This window comes from Diadema antillarum, unplaced genomic scaffold, assembly GCF_040938485.1.
Source record: "Diadema antillarum isolate AM-2024a unplaced genomic scaffold, OU_Dant_1.0 seq00000498_RagTag, whole genome shotgun sequence".
Lineage (NCBI taxonomy): Eukaryota > Metazoa > Echinodermata > Echinoidea > Diadematoida > Diadematidae > Diadema > Diadema antillarum.
In genome coordinates, this window is record NW_027271457.1 from 664,729 (window position 1) to 685,197 (window position 20,469).

At 38.0% G+C, this 20,469-nt stretch overlaps 1 protein-coding gene across 1 annotated transcript; it reads right to left on the reverse strand.

Moving 5' to 3' along the window:
• Positions 1-9,553: 9,553 nt before the first annotated feature.
• On the reverse strand, positions 9,554-18,964 carry LOC139733843 (microfibril-associated glycoprotein 4-like). The gene is made up of 4 exons (XM_071644647.1): positions 18,803-18,964; positions 15,237-15,587; positions 13,396-13,651; positions 9,554-9,804 (listed from the first exon to the last, which is right to left on the reverse strand). Exons 1-4 carry the CDS (start codon positions 18,962-18,964, stop codon positions 9,554-9,556), a joined length of 1,020 nt encoding a protein of 339 aa, XP_071500748.1.
• Positions 18,965-20,469: the final 1,505 nt, after the last annotated feature.

A 20,469-nucleotide genomic window follows, 5' to 3' on the forward strand; every position in this document is an offset into this window, starting at 1 on the left:
TAGCTGTGTGATGAGGGGGACAAAACACAGAATGTAAACAACCAGAGCAACAACAATGAAGAAATTATTAGATTTCGCTATGATTAAGCCTGCTCTATTAACACACTCTGTTTATGATTAATGACAACTTTCAAAGGAGTAGCATTATCCTTTCAAAGGTTATTAGAATTGAAAGTGAAGAGTATGCAAAGGATTTCAAGAAATGAAAGGGGGCCTCTAAGACATAGCTGATCATTCTACTCCCCCCTCCCCCCCCAAAAAAAGAAAGGGTTGTAGAAAAACTGCTCAAAACACACTTTCCCATTCGTGTTATGATCCCAAACTGAAGAATAACGTCGAAGAATGATAGGTCTTTCAGAAAATATGAAAAACTCAAGATTGACTCGGTTGACCCAGTTCACCCTTTTTTTTTTTTTAGTTCTCATGTAAAATCAAGGGGTGCGACTTTTTGTTCGTTTTGTGATGCACGGTCATATATATTTGTAGATATATTATATACATAATATTATCATAAATGTATATATATATATATATATATATATATATATATATATATATATATATTCCGGGTTTGCTTTTCGTTCTTCTAAGAGCTTCATTCATGTCAATTAACCCTTTATATGCCACTGAGTCAAAAGTGCACGCATTTCACACAAGGGTTGTATATGCCCTTCCTCCTTTCTTTAAAAGGTCTACTCCATTTCCTCATTAAATCGATTGCACATAGTAGGAACTTGATCGCCTGAAAAAAAGAAGAAGTTTATATAGTGTAATTATGACTGTTTATAAAAGTTCTACGCTGATATGTGTACATGTCTTCTTTCTTCTCATCTCAATAAACCTTAAATTTTAAGGTCCAATCAGCAGTGCATCCAAAACACACAAAGACAATCTAATCATATTATTCATTGATGATACTGCGTGCTGACAACGCCCCAAACACTAACGACACAATGACAATGCATCAATAAAAGACAAACTGACACACAACGATGTCACATCATCCCTGAACATAGAAACGCAAGAGTAAACCAATACGATAGCAATAAACAACAAACAAGGCGTATACAATGTTAATTTTATCAATTTTAATGTGGTCGAAATTGTTTTTTTTTTCTTTCCGAAGATGTCAATCAGCCTTCCGTCAGTAGGCTTATGATTATATACAGTGTCGAATGCGCCTGTATATATTCCTTCTCGTGAAGCCCAAGTTCAAATTTTAGAATGAACACGTGGACCTATACCGCAAAGTAAATAATCTCCATCATAAATTCAAATTTATTCAAAGCGAAATGAAATAGACACACATACACGGCCCAAAACTAACTACATTCAAGACTTCTTTTGAATTGAATGCAGTTTTTTTTTTTTTGGAATTTGGTTGCCTATACAAGAATTTGAATGACCGACGAGATTCCGTCGCCAGTTTGAGATGAATTTGAATGTTCATTGCTGAAGTGCGTGCTCCTCTTTTAAATTTGAATGCTGTGATAGTGAGTTTGAATGCTCCGATAGCGAATTCCGATGGCCGGATTTCGAATTTGATTGCTGACTGAGTACAGCGTGGAATGCGTGAAATTGAACGCTCGGAATTGGAACGTGAATGACAAAAGTATGAAATTGACCGGGATAACCGATATCTAGATGATTATAATCGTGTGAATTACCCGTTGTAATCACTTGTCATTGGCATTGTATGAAGAGATTTCTTGTTTCAACGGCAGTCACGAACTGGGGCATCAAACTTAAATCCACACACTTATCATAAATGGACTGAAACAAGACGTACATGCACACGATCAAAAATTCAAGTTGTGTCATTGCAACAGAGAATGACCAACTTGTCCCTAGTAACATGGCGTTACAGTTATTTATTGATGAAAAGGTGATGTGCTGTGTACATTTGTTTCTGATGTTAGGGACCATGGGACCTAAGAGGGATCTACTCTATGAGTGACATTCTCTTTCATCAATACATCTTTAAATTTATGCAATCCGAAATGATGCAGCTAGCAGCATCTGACATGTCTGATCCGATGGCATTAGTTCAATGATGAGATGTTTATTCCATTAGTTCTTGTCACTGGTATAGAAAGTGAACATATTTTGATGCAGGGACCACTTACTATACATGAAACTTTGCCTCCTCCACCCCCGCAGATTTACATACGATGTTGAAATAAAAAGATAAAGAAATCTGTTTAAATCCCAGACACCCAAGCCTTTTCAGGGATTTGTGGCTCCTAAACTCCTCAGAGAAGAGCAAGCCAATGCGATGTTACCCAGTTGTTCCATTTCCCCATTTTCATGCATAATTATATTTGGTAAAACAAGAAATATAAAAGAAGACAAGTTGTTTTGTATTCACACGGCAAATGTCATGGATTAAGAATCTCAGGAGAACGTTTTTTTTTTTCTTTGTAAACCTATTCCGAATAGACCTTGCCACCTTTGATGGATATTCTTGCGAGTCCTTAGAAACATTGCGAATATCATCGTGTCTGATGCAGGGCATAGATGATAAGGATTAAGCTACCCAAGACCGTGGGATATCAAGGGAACTCAACAGATTAAGGGATTCTCTTTATATCCTATTCTGAATAAGTCATGAAGAAATACTCTATAAGGCGTTTGACCTCGCCGGCTTTGCTTCAAGCTTTCTAAACGGTCTTAAGTCTTTCTGATATTTTCATGTTCATTTGCATCCTGTATCATTCAAAACACCAGTAATGTCAAGTCAGACATGAGATATCAACGTCACATATTCAAATTAATCATGCCCTATAGTTCTACCCCCATATACTTCACAGGACTGTGCTTCAAAGACATTGAGATATGGTAAGAACACTTTTCTTAAGTATTCTGATTTTAGCCAATATTGTTTCTTGGGGTTCTCAACTTGATAAAAATATGCATTAATTTATTCTCTTCATAGCAAAACAAATAGCGTATTGACTCCAAAATCTCTTGATTTTTTTTCTTTTCCTTTCTTGTACATTCGTGAATGTCAAAGAGGCATTGAATTGATTATATAGTTTTGGTTGAGATGGAGATTCGACCGTGAATAAACACATTTCTTGCGATTTCTTACCATATAAAAAAAAAATATCAAACAATTCTTAGCAGAATAAAAAAGTTTGTTTGATAAAAATCGGTTTTCAAAGGGTTAAGATATCCGAAAACAACGTAAAACTAATCGATCCTAATGAAAGGTGGGTCCCACATTAGTTTTATTAGGATACAGCTTTGTTTTTGGATATCTCGGTTATTTGAAAACCATAATTCACAAAAACAAACAAATAAACAAACAATCGTTGAATTTCTCATAGAATTTTATGCTATTACATATTTCATAACAGGTTTCTCTTCTCAAAAATTTGTCGTCACATAAAAGCTGCTAAAAACTTGAAGCCCCATCTCCACCTAAACTTTACCATCCCTTTAATCTTTCCGTGATAGTTTTGTGTGATCATGGACCTAATACACATGAACATTCATCGTATCGTTAATTAATTCACGCACCCGTACATCTTAAAAGCGCCACAAAGACATTCTAGCATGCTTCATAAACAACAACAACAACAACAGCAGCTTTAGAAATCTAAATACCTAAAATCTAAACGTAATCGGAACTTGACTACTGATGTACGTGGACTTCACAAATAGGTTAGTTCATAACAGCGCATATATATGTTCCTCATATTTTGTCAAGAGGTTGTTACATTTGTTCTATTCATATGTATATAAGACGAGACGCTTCCTCAAAAACGTCCCATTGCTTCTGTTTAATTTCTTTCACATTAAAATCATCGTATATATACAATACTTACCAATTTGTACTTTTTGTGATTTGTGTGTGTGTGTGTGTTTGTGTGTGTGTTTGTGTGTGTGTGTGTTACGATAGATTCCGCGTGATTCAAAACTCATTTGATATAATTCAAATCGGAGTAAGATAGAAAGTATACTTTTGCCACGAATTTGTATTTGTGACCGTGCATCATAAAACCAACAAACGTCGCACGCCCTGATCTTGGGTGAGAACTCAAAAAAAGGGTGAAATTTGATAACTCAGTCAATCCTGAGTTGTTCATATTTTCTGAATGACCAAGTCTTCTACATTAACCTAAAGTTTAAAACTTAAAAAAAATGGAAAATTGTGCTTCTAGCAGTTTTTCTACAACACATTTTTGTAAAAAAGAGTGATTGGGTGCGTCTGAGGGTTAACTTTTCATTTCTTAAGACCATTACACATTCTTCGTTATCAACTCTAATAACTTTTAAAAATATAAGGCTTCTGCCTTGAAAGGTGATATTAGTCATGTACAGAATATATCAATTAAGAGAGTGTTTTGAATTCCAGCTTAATCTGATAATCTTTTCTTTATTGTTGCCATGGAATTTTACATCCCTTTTCGTCCCATTCACTGCACGCAACCAGCTAACGGCCAGATTAAAGGAAACCTCCGGATAATCTTCAGACTTTTACATTTGAACAACTATAAAGTAGTTACACTGAGGACAGGGTTTCAGAATTTATGATAATTGGGATGACGGAAAATAACATTTTTGAAATTTATTATAAATTTCAATGAACAAGAATGATTACATGGCAGAGTCACCATAAGGATGCATGAGTTGGGGCACAAGGAAGCAGAACAAAAGAAGAAGACATGCATACATCATAAACAGGTGAACTCGCAAGCAAGTGGTATTGTAATGAAATGACACTGCTACATTCCGATACATGTTATCATCCTTGTTCAGTGTAATTTTTAAAGGTGTTTTAAAGTATTGTTTCTCTGCTCAAGAACCACAATAAATTCCACAAACGTATACTGGAGCTGTTGATTTATGCACTACATGATGTGAAATTATGAAAATTGTCTGGAATGCCCCTTTAAGCTCTTGAATAAGCTTCAGAGCCTCTTTTCTCAGTACAAACTTTTCCAGAGTGTGTGCCTTCTTTCTGATGCTAAAATAGGCTAGATGAGTCAATTTGAATTTAGTTATACATCATTTCAAAGCTTAAAGTCTGCTCTTTCAGAATCTGTTCTTAGAGCTAAAAATCCATGTCTAGCGACTTTTTTTGTTGGTTTTGTGATGCAGGTTCACATCTCTTCAGAATTATATTCTCATCCGTTTAGCCTGCTCATACGAGCCAGAGAATTTCTATGTGAAACATTTTTGGTAATAAGAATGCACACACACACACACACACACACACACATACAAAGACACACAAACACACAGACACATATCATACACATCCACGCACAAACACGCACGAACTCGTAAGTAGCACATTAAAATGTTATATCAATGTCTTTTATATTTCATACTGATTTTATTTTAGTCTGACCCAAAACAGACATATCACAGATAATGTAGATTGGTCAAAGTTTTATGGATATCCGTGCAGCAAGCACAAAAAAAAAAGATGGCTAGTACTTAGGGAGTTTATATTTTAGAGAATAACGCAAATTTGAAACTATGCGGCCTGTAGGCATTTTTTTTCTATCTTCATAATTTCGCATATTCTAATTTTTCAGAATTATTTGGGCACAAATATACTTGGAACTTATCCAGCGAGAGGGACATGAGAAATGCATACTCTTATTGACATGTAATATCTGGATGTAAGTAACAAAATATGTTTCCGAGAGAATAAGAGAGAGAGAGAAAAAAAAAATAAGCCACCCACCCCCCTTTTTTTTGGGGGGGGGATGTGTGTGTATGCAACAACTGGAGAGTTTATCAACATGCATCCGATTTGTTTTGAGCACTGGTCATTTTGCAAGATAAAAAAAGAACAACATAGATTTGCTATATCTTTACGTCACAGCAAACGATGTAATATTATTCATATTCTATAACCCAACAATTTTGCTATACCGCATTTTTAGTGTAATGTTACATGGCTTTCTGTTTGATGATATCCATTAGCGCTTATCAGCGTTGCGGTAACAGAATTATGTGAATTAAGTGGAACACGAGAAATGTACACCTTGGCACAGAAAGCGTTAAAAGAGACGAGAGTGCTAGAAGATGTTTTAAAGGTGCGTGGTCCCGGTGCTTTAGTCAAATGCGTACGCGGGCGCACGGCGCAAGTTTCCTATATACCTACGCTATCGTCTCCTCTTTAGCGATTACGCTTTGGCCCACTTCCCCAAGTCCGAAGAAGTCCGATCCACTGTAGACCTTGGTCCGATCACAGTTCGGCTCATGATTCGGCTGAGAGGGATAAACTTCTTTTGTGATGTCATAATAACAAGCACATATGCACGCACCCTGGCATTACTACAGACTGCGCGATGCGCAGAGAAGACAACGAAGGCAACGTTACTTAGCAACACCTACACACTTCACTCTTGATGACAGCTCAACTTCGGTAATCTTCGTATCAATGCTAACGGTGATCGGCAGTATCATCAACAGCGCCCTCTACACTACCGGGACTATGCCCCTTTAATTAGCCTAGGTTGGCCCAACTCGGATATATTCGGAAATACCTAGAATGTAATGTGCACAAAACTTTTAGATTATGTGACACAAGGCTTGTGCTTTAAAGTAAATCACGTAAATCATCTAAAACGCTTCCACATACGTGGTCAACACCTTCAGCCTTTATAAGTCTTTACACTTGACATGTGAGGTAACTTTTGGTAAATTCTTTATCAAAAACATATTCGTGGCCCTTGATAAAACGCTACACCAAGAAAGAAACGAGGCAAATTCCAATGAAAAAGAGATGCTGAAAAACTGTTTAAATAGCGACAATATTTATATTTCCGTTTAAACCTAAAGCAAAAACAAACAAACAAACAAAGAAATCTAAGGAATCCAGATATTAGAAAGTTACAGATTTTGTGGAGCATGTCGATAAGAACATCAGAACCTATCGACTTCTCGAGGCACAAGTATATACCACTGTTCATAATTACATTAATCTTTGAAGCCGATTTAAAACAAAAACAGCAAATGAAGAAAGAAAACCCTGATGTTCGCTTACCACGTTCCAATTTCTTTCTGTATAGTATTTATTGAAACAAGGTGCTACGACTTATCGTATTTCAAAGTTTTAGTGATATTGATACCGAAAAAGAGCTATGCGTTTGATTACAAACTCCCACTACCCAGTGTCAACTTATCTCCCTCTGACCCGTTGCTTTCTCAATTAAAAACACTAAAGATATGAGATTCATACTTTCTAACCGGTAATTTTCATGAACAAACACTCTGTCAACCACCTCGGTTTCCACTCATTTCCAAATTCCTAATTTCAGTATTCATTCCTACCAAACTCGCAGTTCACCTAATTATAATCGTGAATACCCAAGAAAACCCCCAAATCCTTAAAACATCGTAGCCCTGATGTTTTGGATTTATTTTTTTTTTTTTTACCCGATAACATTAAACAATGTACATCTATTTATTCATTTAAAAGACAGCTTAAAGATAAATTTTTTACTCAGTATGCGTCCGAATATTAGAGCATGTTGCTATTTATCTCTGTTTTTCATTATCATGGTTGAGTCAGGGCTCCGAACTGAACGTGGATACACAGCAAACATGAACATTCACGCATATTCACAACTCATTTCCACGCAAACACTTCACATCCTGCACAATGCACTGCTGCACTTTTCTCCCTCATTCTTCCCTCCCTGCCTCTTTATCGTCACTCATTGAGTGGTGACTTATAAATTATGTTACATTCTTACAATGTTGTATTGCTTAAGCCATTTCTGATGTCATTGTCCTCGTCAACGTTTGCTTTTGATGATGGTCTCCTGAATTTCTCTACATCAAGAATTGCCTAATTTGTCTTTGGAGCAATAGATATACTGTAACTTATGTTTGCATAATATGCATGCACAGAATAGTTATTTTCATTTTGCATTGTGTCAGGGGAAAAGAAGTTGAATATTTGAATTAATCATTTATTTGTTTTCACTGTCAGATGCAAATTATGCTGTGCTCATAGTTTATTCTTTTCTTGTTTGGTTTTTTTTTTTTGGTACGATTCTTATCACTGAAGAAAGAGTGATGTATGTTATCTTATTTTTTTACTGTCGAGAAACGGAATAAATTTGAATTTGAATTTGAATTTGAATTCAATTGACTTTGTATTTCATTTATGTATGAAAAAGAAATTCAAAAATAAAATCAGAATCAGAAGTCTTGGATATTTTTTCATTTCTTTTGCACAAACTGCCACTCAAACTGAAGAAAATCACACACAGTTGACTGCTCTTGTTTTGTATGTTTGTCCTGTATGATATACTTTATTCTTTATATCTCACAACAAAAAAAAATATGACGCAACTCATGCAACAAATATTTTGTTAATAGAATATACGTGACATTAATAACCTTAACACGTCCGGTTTCAGAAATGTGACCGAGGTAAAGAAAAGGATATAATCATATTGAGGCGTAGCTTGAATTATAATCAGTTTAGGATATTCTATTGCTTTCTAATGGTTACATCTTTTGTAGTGGGAGACACTGCGAAGGAAATATCGGTGGCCTTTTGAGAACAGGTAAAAAAAAACCTTTGTTCCTACATGGGAATTTAACCGTCCATTCATTTGTGATACAAGGTGATCTTTAAGAGATTGTAAAGATGTCTATCATGAACATCATTCTTCTAGTATAGTACAAAGGCAAAGTCTACTATTGATAGAGAATTACCGTCTATCTTGTTCGTTTGCGTTAAAAAAATCAAATAATTCTGTCATAAGCATTAGGTAGGAGTCTTTTTCGTATCCACATCACCTTTTCTGCTGCAACTGCTGCTGCTTCTTTATTTTTTTCCCGCCATATTCCTATTCGTAATCATCGGATGATTTCTTTTTCCCGCCATATTCCTATTCGTAATCATGGGATGATTTCTTTTTCCCGCCATATTCCTATTCGTAATCATCGAATGATTTCTTTTTCCCTCCATATTCCTATTCGTAGTCATCGGATGATTTCTCTTTCCCGCCATATTCCTATTCATAATCATCGAATGATTTCTTTTTCTCGCCATATTCCTATTCGTAATCATCGGATGATTTCTTTTTCCCGCCATATTCCTATTCGTAATCATCGGATGATTACTTTTTCCCGCCATATTCCTATTCGTAATCATCGGATGATTTCTTTTTCCCGCCATATTCCTATTCGTAATCATCGGATGATTTTGCGTGCAGTGGTTTGTTATGAGCATGCCATTCATGGCAACTTATATCATGGATATTATTTTCCAGTGGTGTCAAATTTCTGCAGTCCAAAATTCAACGTTATTACAATGTCTCACACTTGCGTTCAGCAATAGCGTGGGGAAAAATGTACAATGACAAACACGTACTATCATTATGTGCTCATTTGATTGCATGTGTGTGTGTGCGTGTGTGTGTGCGTGTGTGTGTGTGTGCCCTGTTTGTTATTAATGTGAGGGGCAAGCGTGAAACCATCCCCGTGCAGGCCTATAAAGTACAGAAAGAAGCTACTGTCTGCCGCTGTATACTATTCCCACTGTCTAAATGATGGAGCGCTCTCTCTCCTTTTATAGAGAAGGTCGGACCTTCATCTCTGTTCGCTTCATGGAGTAAAAATTGTTCTTCCAAGTTTTCCATATGATGCCCTGCTGGTCGATCACTCCTCCATCGAGGTAGTGGCCATTCAAGTTGGTCTTAGCGTCACAGCTTGAAAACCACCATCCCGATTTGTAAATCCTTGCGCAGTGTCCCCCGGCTCTGTCATTGTCGTTGTCGGGGGTCGAGAATTTAACTCGGCCATTGAGGGCCAATCCTGCACCTGCAGATAAAAAGAAGAGGAGTATGAATGGTATTAACATCAATTAATCAAATTAAGTATGGTGTCAATCTAGGAAGCTTTTATTTTTTTCCAATGGTACTTTAGTATACTATAGTTCGGAATAAACGGCGGGATGACTCCGAAATATCCAGAGACTCCAACCCAAAGCACCTTCTGATCTGGAGATTCTCCCGCCTGAAACCCCTAGCAAACGGGAGACTCCAAGTTGATGTGTGCGAAGTGCGAAGTTTCTAGGGTACTAGATGCTCTCTGGTTCTATCTAAGGCTTATTTTTTTTCTTCAACATACGATAGCAATAAGAAATCCTTTCCAACGGGAGACACAGAGCCAGGGCGGGAGAAATTAAATCTCAAGTGGGAGAACGGGATATTTTGCAAAAATAGGTTTTCGGCGGGAGATCTCCCGTCGAAAACGGGAGAGTTGGAGTCTCTATAAACCATCGAGACAACAGATGTAAAGCTAAATGATAGTACCTACAAATTGATCGAAACTGTTTTACTGAAAACAAACTCTGATATGTCGTGAATCACAACTGATGAGCATAATGCTCTTATCGTTGAGGAGCGGCTGTCCATGGTATTGCTTATTACAAAATTTGTGTCTCATTGCGTCGTTTTCTCTGATGACCTTTATCTGGTGTCGAGCAAGCTTAATGCGGCAGGTGTTGTTTGGATCCGCATGACTAGTTTTGGCTACACAGTATATATGGTCACATGGACAAGGTGGAGATGATCTCAGCGTGTACGCTGACATGGATTTTTCAAATGTATGTGACTGTGTATATATAGCTGGTGATGAAAGATGTCAGTGTCCACGTGGGAACGATGTAGCCTGATATTCGTCTTGTTTTCCAAGATTCTCTCTCAATATGAAATGTTAAACATGTCGTTTCAACTTGTCGGGTCAACTACACTTTTTCTTTATCTGAAAATAATGAAATCGTAAGGGCAACTTTTACCTTTTAAAGTATGGTGAACGAGACATTAAACTCAAGAAAATCTTGTAAAAGAAGGTGTCAAAACAGAGGGAATTGTCTCCTAAAACAGATTTTTAATGTGACTTATTAAAAGATATTCGTTCCACTGAGAAATCGCGAGTTAAAATAGACTGATTTACTTCATCGATTTTCGCTCCGGAATGGCCGTCTTTTTCGAGCCCTAAAATATGACGTCACGAAATGAACAAAACCCTTTACGAGTGCAGCGGGACATCGAGGCCGCCATTCATAAAGCACGTGTTTCTCGGTGAGCGGATGCAATATCTGGCCTGTCGCATCTGCTTTCTCGGCTGAGATATTAGAACGTCCAATTTTTACGTTATATTGTACGGAAAGAATTGAGTGATGACAGTGACAATGACACTGATAGTGACAGTGGCAAAGTCGGGGTGGTAGAAGAAGCGAGGGAGAGGCGACGGTATGGAAGGCCGTTGCGGACATCATTCGTTTGGGGCATACATATGGAAACGGGCATACGTATGCAACTGCCTTTAGCAAACGTTTGCTAATTGACCAATCAGCGAGTGTTTTTTTTTTTTTTTTTTTTTTTTTGGTAAACGTTTGTACGGTGTTTAGCAAACGTTTGCATGTTATCTATTATACGTATGCCCCATTCAATACTATGTTAATTTACTGCGCATACACTGCAAAAAGTCCGGTGTTAAATAGTGAACACCGAGCTGGTGTTAAATTTTCGGTGCTCATTTATGGTGTTAAATTAACACCTACGGGTGTCATTTCCAAATTTTAAACTGTTTTTTGAACAGTTTCTTAGTAACTGCACTTTTTGTTGATTTTTAATTTCAACAAGACGATCAAGAATTTTACATTAAAATACTAGATTTTTGAAAAAATGTGAAAATAAATTTACACCAAAGTAACACCAGCTGGTGTGGTCCCTTATTGAAGCTGGACGGGTGTTAAACCATTGATATTAACACCAGCAAATATCAAATCAACACCATGTGGTGTCATTTTTGAATTAACACCAGTACAGTGTCAAAATAACACCAGGTACAGTGTCAAATTAACACCACGAAGTGTCAGGTGAACACTTTTTAACACCATCACAGTGCATTTTTAACACCTGTGGGTGTGGTCCTTTATTGAAGTTTGATCGGTGTTAGATTTAACACCCGTGGTGTTAAATCTAACACCGATGTTTTTACAGTGTATGTATGCAATTGATCGACCAATCAGGTACTTCGTTTAATATGCATTTGTATATGTGTGCATGTTGCGTGTGTGTATAAAGTGTGCACAGTAGGTGCTCATGCCCGATCTGAGCAAGGAGGTAATAAGAGTACGTATATGTGTTAAAGTGGAAATCTCACACCGTACCCTGTTAGTTCCTCATCTGGAACATGGTTAAATCTGCCTTTTAATTCTTCAATAAGCTGAGGATTTTTTTTTGAAACTTTTGCACTTACCGCAATTCTTTTCCACTTGACTTTTATTGGCCATACTGAGCTGATCTGAGCAGTACTGAGCCGTACTGGCATTCTGCGCATACATATGCACGTATAAAAATGGTATACGTTTGCTAAAAAAGATAATAATGCAAACGTATGCTATCGCACCGTGCAAACGTTTGCCAAACAACACTGACCGATTGGTCAATTAGCAAACGTTTGCTAAAGGCAGTTGCATACGTATGCCCGTTTCCATACGTATGCACCAAACGAATTCTGTTCGCAACGGCCTTCCATAGACGGAGCCCACTGAGTGGATGGAGTGCGTAGCACAGCGCATCAGCGCAGGGCTGATTCGTTCATTTCGTGACGTCATAATTTTGGTCACCAAAATTTCGCCGTCAGATCGGGTTCAGGTGATCTAAAAAAGGGTCTCAAATCACCATGTGTCGATCATTTTAGAGACGTTTTGCCTCCCAAAAGTTAATTATTCATATTCCTAGAGACTTAAGCTTTCCAGAAATGTATAAATCACCTTGTTTATGAACATCGTCCTTTTTTTTCTCGTTCACCATACTTTAAGTGCTTAATTTAACCAAAAGTTTCGAGGTGAGTGACAACATTTCAAGTGTTGTATTTACCATTTAACTTTTCGAGTGCGGATGAGGACGCTACGCTAGCATATGCTACGTTTTTACAGAGTTATCAGGAAGCTGTAGATGCGCCGCGGACGTTTGAGACCACGAGTGCGTTGGGCGTTCTCCTCTCTAACTGCGTCGTGCTGAAGTAGCTTTAGATTACGCCGAGACGCAATCTATAAAAAATGAAATGGCGCCCCCATGTTATGATTGGTGCATCAAGTAGCTCTCTACGTCGTGAATTGAACGGACGTAAATATAGCCCAGGAGGCGTTGTGAAAACTCAGACGACGCAAGATATAAATAGGTCGAGCTTGATAAGCGATATAATACGCATGCTAAGAATGTTTTTTTTTTTCCTCTGAACGTCCCCGTCGCAAAAATCTAAAGCTCCCTATCGACAGGAGAAGGCTGTATGAAAGAGTGGACAAAGAAGAAAAATAGGAAGAGGAAGAAGCCGACCGAAAAGCAGTGAATGACGAACAAAGAGAAGAGGAGTGGAACTAGACCGAGGATCACGTACCTCCATCTCCAGCAGGGTTCCGCATGTTAATCTCGTAGTTGCGCGCCTCATCGTGCATGAAGAACAGTTCGTAAGTGGATGTCGTCTTAGCGCCCTCGAAGTCTTCCAAGTCTACTCTGAGGGCGGCGAACGCGGAGATGCGATGCATTTTCTCCAAGCCCAGCCAGTGCTCGCCCATCAGGTTCCCAAAACCGTGCTTGTAGTCCAGCCAAGAGCGGTCAAAATTCTCATCGCCATTCTCTCTGCGTTGTAGCACCTGTTTCAGATACAAAGACGAGCATATTGTAATTTATTTAGTCTACTCTGCGTATTAAAGTCACCGAGTAGAAATCGCAAATTTCTTGATGACCCGGTAGGGTGGGTTTTCATGGCGAGGGATCAGATCAGGTATATTCGAGAATTCCTATTTAAAAAAAAAAAAATGTGTATAGATTTATCACTTTGATATCTATATAGTACACACACAGACGAAAAATCTCGAATGGGCGACCGACCACTACCAATGATCGTACCCATCAATGCACGTATTCGCAGACCAGCTCTGCGTGGGTTTCGAATGTACCCAGGTAGGCTGAGAAAAAAAAACAAAACAAAACAAAACATGGCGCACCCATGAATCCCACGTGTGTGGAGAAAGTTAAGTATTACATATTCACATCACTGTTGTATAATATGCATCGCAAGTAGGATGCAAGCAAACTTTGAAATGTGTACGTTTTATGGGGCTACGGGTTTTGGTCATTGATTACCACGTAATTGCGTATGCTAAGATTTTACTAGTTTGATTAATTTTGTAATGATGTACCATCCTTTGATCGACGATTTCGAGAATGTAATCAATAAAGGTAACCAATGTTCGCGTATTGTTATTGCTGTTCGAGATTATAATCAATAAAAGTAACCAATGTTCGTTTATTGTTATTTCGTCTTTATCACTTCAGTTCTCATGACAACGTACTGTTACTTCAAGGTTCCACAGTTATATTTTTCTAAGTTTCTTTTGTTTTGCTTATGCAACCTTATTCTCTGTTACCAAAGAAATATAATGTCTGTATTCAAAAAATGAAATAAGATTTGATTTGAACTTAATTGAATAAGAACCGACAGGATATGAAGGGTTTGTTTGCAAAAACCGATAAGTCCATTTTTGAAGATTTTGAATTACGATCTCTGTCATAAAGTACAGAATAATACCCTTTAAATGGTATATTGGTCACTACATATATAGGTATATTCTTTAAGTTATGGTCAAAAGAAGCAAAAATGTTCTTATTATTATCTTTATTTTTCTTGATCTTTAATCGCAAATATCTCCATTTGGCAAAATATGGACTTATCGGTTTTTGCAAACAAACTCTTCATATTGAAATCGTCATAAATTTTGGACATGTACCCATTCAGGTTCCGTAATCACGAAGGCGGTTTAAATTTAGTCCGCGGTTTATTCAGATTTCTCCGGTGTTATGAAAGTGACAAATAGCGTACACCGAAAGACATCCGGTAATGATACACAAAGCTTCGCTCATTGGGTCTAACAATGTACTCCCATTTCACGCTCAATTAAGTCCACTGCCGTGAACTGAAACCATGACTGTTACCAAATTTACCTTCAAGAATACAAGGGACGGATCCAACAATTTTGAAGGGGAGGGGGGGGGGGGTTGGCTTTGCAAAAATTAAAGGGGAGGGCATATCCCCCCCCCCCCGCATGTTTTTTTTTTTCTCTTTTGAGTTAACAAGACATAAAGGGGACACCCGATGCGCCCCCACCTGGATCCACCACTAAATACGGACCGGGGCTCCGAAAGCAACTGTGCAGACATTATGTACAATAATCTTACCGTCCATCCACCTCCATCTGTGTCCATATCACAGTACACCACAAACGGGTCTCCACCGTCAAGGGGGTCTATCACATAGCGACCGCTAACGTTGAACCCTCTGCTGAGCGCGTCATCACAGTCTAACGGTCTCCCTTCTTCGCCCTGCGCGTCGATGACGTCAGAGCAGTAGGGCGCCTCCACGCGACGAGCGCGAGGTTGGCGGACGAGGGTGCTCACCTGGCGTTGCGTGTCATTAATGAGGCCCAGGTTTTCTTCCGTCGCACTTTTGACGTCGCCACATTTTTGGACCATCTCTGCCACGTCGATAGGAGACGCGATGCCATTGCCCGACTCTTCAGCAGGTATTATCTACAAGAATATAATTGATGATGAATATAGGAAGTTCCAATGACGTCATCAAACCATGCTGAGGCGGAAAAAAACACCTGCGTTTTGGGGGCATATACACGTGGCCAAGCGAGTAAGCGTTACATCTCACATCCAATGATAGGCAGGGCTGATCGTGTGGGTGTGGCGCGATACGCTAAAACGGCGCGCTAGAGCAATACAAACGCGATTAGTTTTTGCCCCTCAGGCAACGCGTCATTTGACGTCGCGGAACCTCGTCTATATCCATGGGTAACAAGAACTAGTTAATACAAATGAATTTCTGAAGAATGATAAATCATCAGTCATAATGAATCTCCAAGTATGCATAAATGAACCTCCAGTGAAGAAATCGACTTCTTTTGGAATTACACCGAAAGGGGATAAAAGGAAGATAAGTAATGTGATTAACTATTCCTTAATGTGCATGCGTCGGTTATTATAGAATGGATTCGACTGATAAATGTGTGGAATTACGAATTGATAGAAGTGTATCAAAACAGACAACAGTAACAGCAACCTATATTGTTCTTGTAATCGACCAGTTCATCAAAAGTTATTCATTGTCAATCATCAGTTATTAACATTTTGGCCTAGGCAACATAATCATTATTTTAACGGCAAAAAAAAAAAACCATCGGTATATACAAGGGTTTCCTTTCTAAACATATCGGAAGAAATTCGGTAACAATGCCCATCATCTTGATGACTGGTAGCTCTTGCTTTAAATCATGTTTCATGCAAAAGATCAGTTGCCGCATCAGTAATAGGTTTGTCACATAATGCATTGTCATCGAGTAGTACTTTTTAGACCTGCATTGGAATAGAACGAAAAGCAAGACACTATTGGAATAATTGTACAACAGGATGTTAGAAACAACGATGCATTGTTCCATATAAAGCTGAATCTTGATATTGTAAGAGATAACACCAATAACATTGGCATGCTAGCATAATTATGTACGTGCATGCGCACGGACGGGCACTTTTGGTAAATCCATCTAACCTCATTATTTTTTTTTTTTGGTGGCCCCATCTAAAAAGGAAAGTCTACCTTTGTTGACTGTTTACATGGAAATAAATACAAAGAATACAAAATAGCTCAGAGCACAAAATAGGGCATTATGCTTTCACTATCAACAGACTTATCGAAAGGCTATATGATCCATGGTAAAAGATAAATAAACTAATGAATAAATAAATTAATTATCTAATATGTATACATATTAAAAAAAAAATAAATGGCACATTTTTAACACAACATGTCATGTCTGTGGGCAATATTGAGTAAAATTAAATCCGGTAATTAAAAACATTTTAGATTGGTATTTTTGTTCATAGCACTTATCGTTATTTTTTACTCGTATATATCCTAACTTCATAAACGTGTAAAGCATAAAAAGAATTTAATGTTTGATATCATACCATCCAAGATTATTCAAACTTGCATCGCTAACGTAATTGATCAATGCCTGTAATCTGAGACTTTTTTTACGTTTTTTTTTTGGATAGTCCGTCCAACTTATTTAAATCCTGCACTGCATACAAGTCAATTGCTGAAAATGTTCACACACATCGAGACATATCAATGACAATGTATACCGTTTTGTTTTTTCATTACTTGTTCGTATCATGTGTCCAAGAGGACGTGTGTTGTTAGTTTGACAGGACAAAGATGAGAATTACTCAGAATTACTCAGGACTTAGACATTCACCGAATTGCACGCTTAAAGCAACTAGTCACATATTCTCACCTCTATTATGGGCTCGAATCTAGTTTCCCCCAGAGCCGGATAGTTACAGCGAAATGTATGATCACCTATGGCGACGTCATAATAACCGGAGACGTCGGGGAAATTGCACGAAGTAGCATCCGAAAGAGAAGCAACCGCGAGCAGGGCGGACGAGATCAGGAAAAACAGTCGGAACATGGTTTCCCTGCTTTTCCCTTCTGTTTCGTTGTTTTGTTGTTTATCTGTAATTGACTAACTCGATGCTAGGTTTTCTGGAATAGGATTTGTATGCTGCAAGCCGTATGGCTATGGTTCGAGTTTGTCTTGTTCAGTGTTTATTCCTTCGCGAAAATTAATTTCAGGGGGCGGGGCGATTGCGTTAGGAATTTGATGCGTGATTGGTTGGTATTAGCACATGATTTAGCATCCATTGGATCGATGTCAATGTAGATCTTTTTGTTTGGGCAATCCGATCTCTCTTTACGTTTCATATTTCCGAGTACCGGATATTGGCAAGATGTTTACGTGGAGAATCAAGCTAAACAATGGTGGTTGAGACTGTCTTTCGAAAAAAAAAAATGAAAACAACCCGGGAGAGAATCGTAATGACGTACACGTAAACAAACCTAGGAGACATCGGAACTGCAAAGCATAACAACATTTATGTACAACCACAGGCACAGATATAACACTCTCACGCATACGAATCTTAAACATAAACACTTCGACATTAAAGCATAAGAAATATGAGCTTGAAGCATCACATAACAATTTGGCGGTCAGGCACCATGGCGCCTCGTTCGTAAATGCATTTCAAGTTTTTCATTAAACTCGTCGTTTTGGCAAAGTCTAAATGCAAACTACAGTCAACTTCACACAAAATCCGGGATGTGTTCCCATAATCTTGTTTAATTATGGTCGAATCACATTTTGTTTTTTTACAGTCCCTACGACTTGACCTCTTAAGGAAGATTGGAGAGGACTATAGCTCTTACCTTCACCTTGGACTCCCTTCAGAAAAGATTTGTGAATACACGTGCTCACCCATGAATACAAGTGTTTTGATGGATTGTATTTAGTATATTTCGTTAATTGCAAACGCAGACTCTTGTCCAAAATCCTTAACTGAATTTAAAAGCTCTTATATTTTCTAATTTATTCGTATTAAGGTGTTCAAAACAGTTTTGAGGACATATCCCACGTCATAATTTATTTTCACCAATACGGACACATTAAACTTGGAATATCGGGCAGAGCGGACACACGTTCGCGAATTTTAGGCTGAATAAAGCAGCAGCGGGTACAATGTATATGCTGCGCTTTATTTTGCATTTGTTAGTTTATTTTAGCAGTTATGATGAAATTAGAACAACAAGTACTAGTAGATTCTAAAGCACGCAAGATTACGATGTTTTTTTTTTCTCTACTTACACAAGCGCTACGTTTCAGAAGACAAAATCTCACCTCAAATGTGGGATAGAATGTGATGCGTGCGGCAGCCGGACAATTACACGATGTCTGTGGGGCGTCTATAGCGTCGACATTGGCGAAAGTACCCGTTATAGCACCGGCCAAAACGACCACCGCAAACACGGCTGACGACATCGTACTTGACCGTTGACACATTTTCCTGCTCAACGTTTCCTCTTATCTTTAATTTGTTGTTGTTTCTTTAATTGCCCAACTCAGTGAGAAGTTTCCGAAGATTCGAATGCGACGTGAAAGTCGTGTATGGCGTGCTTTCCATCTTGCCTTGTTTGACGTTGAATTCTTCGGCGATGTGATAAAATTTTGTGGGCGGGGCTTATGCAAATGTGCAAGATGGGTAATTGGTCAGCGTTGTTCCAATTGATCATTTGTGGCGGAACTTGTCACTGGACGCGGAAACGCATCCTGTGCTTGGCATTAATTTGATAGTCAAGTGATGGCGTGTGCATGACACGGTCCTTATGCGTAATGTCAACTGGATTTAGGGGAAAAATCGCTGTTGTCCTCTCCATAAGCATAAAAACATTCTTCCATGGAAACATTTTTACAGAGACGTTCTTCCAAATGAAGTCATTCACTAATGAGCGGTTTCTGTTCATTAAAGAGATGGTATAGTACTGGTGGAGATGAGAATTGGAACTTTTTGTGAGATACGAAAAAAAAAAAACCTTTTCGGAAATAAAGCATAACATACAACTTTGAGAGGAATTTAAAGTTTGTTAAGATGAAAATCGTTTTTTGAGATAATTGAGACATCCAAAAACAAAGTAAAACAAAGCGATCGTATAAAAAAGATGGGTTCCACCTTTTGTTAGGATTTCTCTGTTTTTGATACCTCAACCATTTTAAGAGCATTTTTTCACCAATTAAACGTTGAATCCTTATTGGAATACATGCTCTATAATATATTTAATTTTCTCATTATCTCACAAAAAAAAAACAATGCTAGAAACCTGAAATTATGTCTAAACGTAAAACTAGACCATTCTTTTTGAAGTTTAATCAGCCCATCGTAGATTTAGCAAGTACTCTAAAATCAGCCATGCAATCATTTGAATGTACAAGGGTGTATTATTTTTTGAAAAATAGGACAAATCCTTTCTTACAACAATTTGTGATATCGCAGGAGTAAATCGATGTATAGATGATGATTCCATGACATCTGCTCTTGCGACAATTGCTCCCATGAAATATATGACTCTTTTAAAAAGCCAAATATCAATTCTAACCACAAACATTACCCGAATCCTTATCCTCATCCTTATTCTCACATAAAACAAAATATAAAATCCTTTCACTATCCTAACTCTCACCCTATTAAAGGCCTTGGATGAATAAGACCAGAGCAATATTTTCGCAAGAGCAAGAGGGAATTTTAAGAAACATACACATACAGCACACACACACACACACACACACACACACACACACACACATACACAACACAAACACAGTTTTCTGAGACGTCGGAATAACCACGTCACCGATCTTCTCTAAGACGCAGCTAGTCGGCTTGACATTGTGACCGTGCATCACAAAAAGAACAAAAAGTCGCACCCCTTGATTTTACGTGAGGAGTCAAAAAAAAAGAACTGAAATGGGTCTACATAGTCAATCTTAAGATTTTTATATATTTTCTGAAA

Coding starts and splice junctions, on each gene's coding strand:
- LOC139733843 (XM_071644647.1), bottom strand. CDS start 18,964: ATGTGTCAACGGTCAAGTACGATGTCGTCAGCCGTGTTTGCGGTGGTC. Junction 15,588..18,802: donor CATTCTATCCCACATTTGAG/GTGAGATTTTGT, acceptor ATATTCTTGTAG/ATAATACCTGCTGAAGAGTC. Junction 13,652..15,236: donor CAGATGGAGGTGGATGGACG/GTAAGATTATTG, acceptor TATCTGAAACAG/GTGCTACAACGCAGAGAGAA.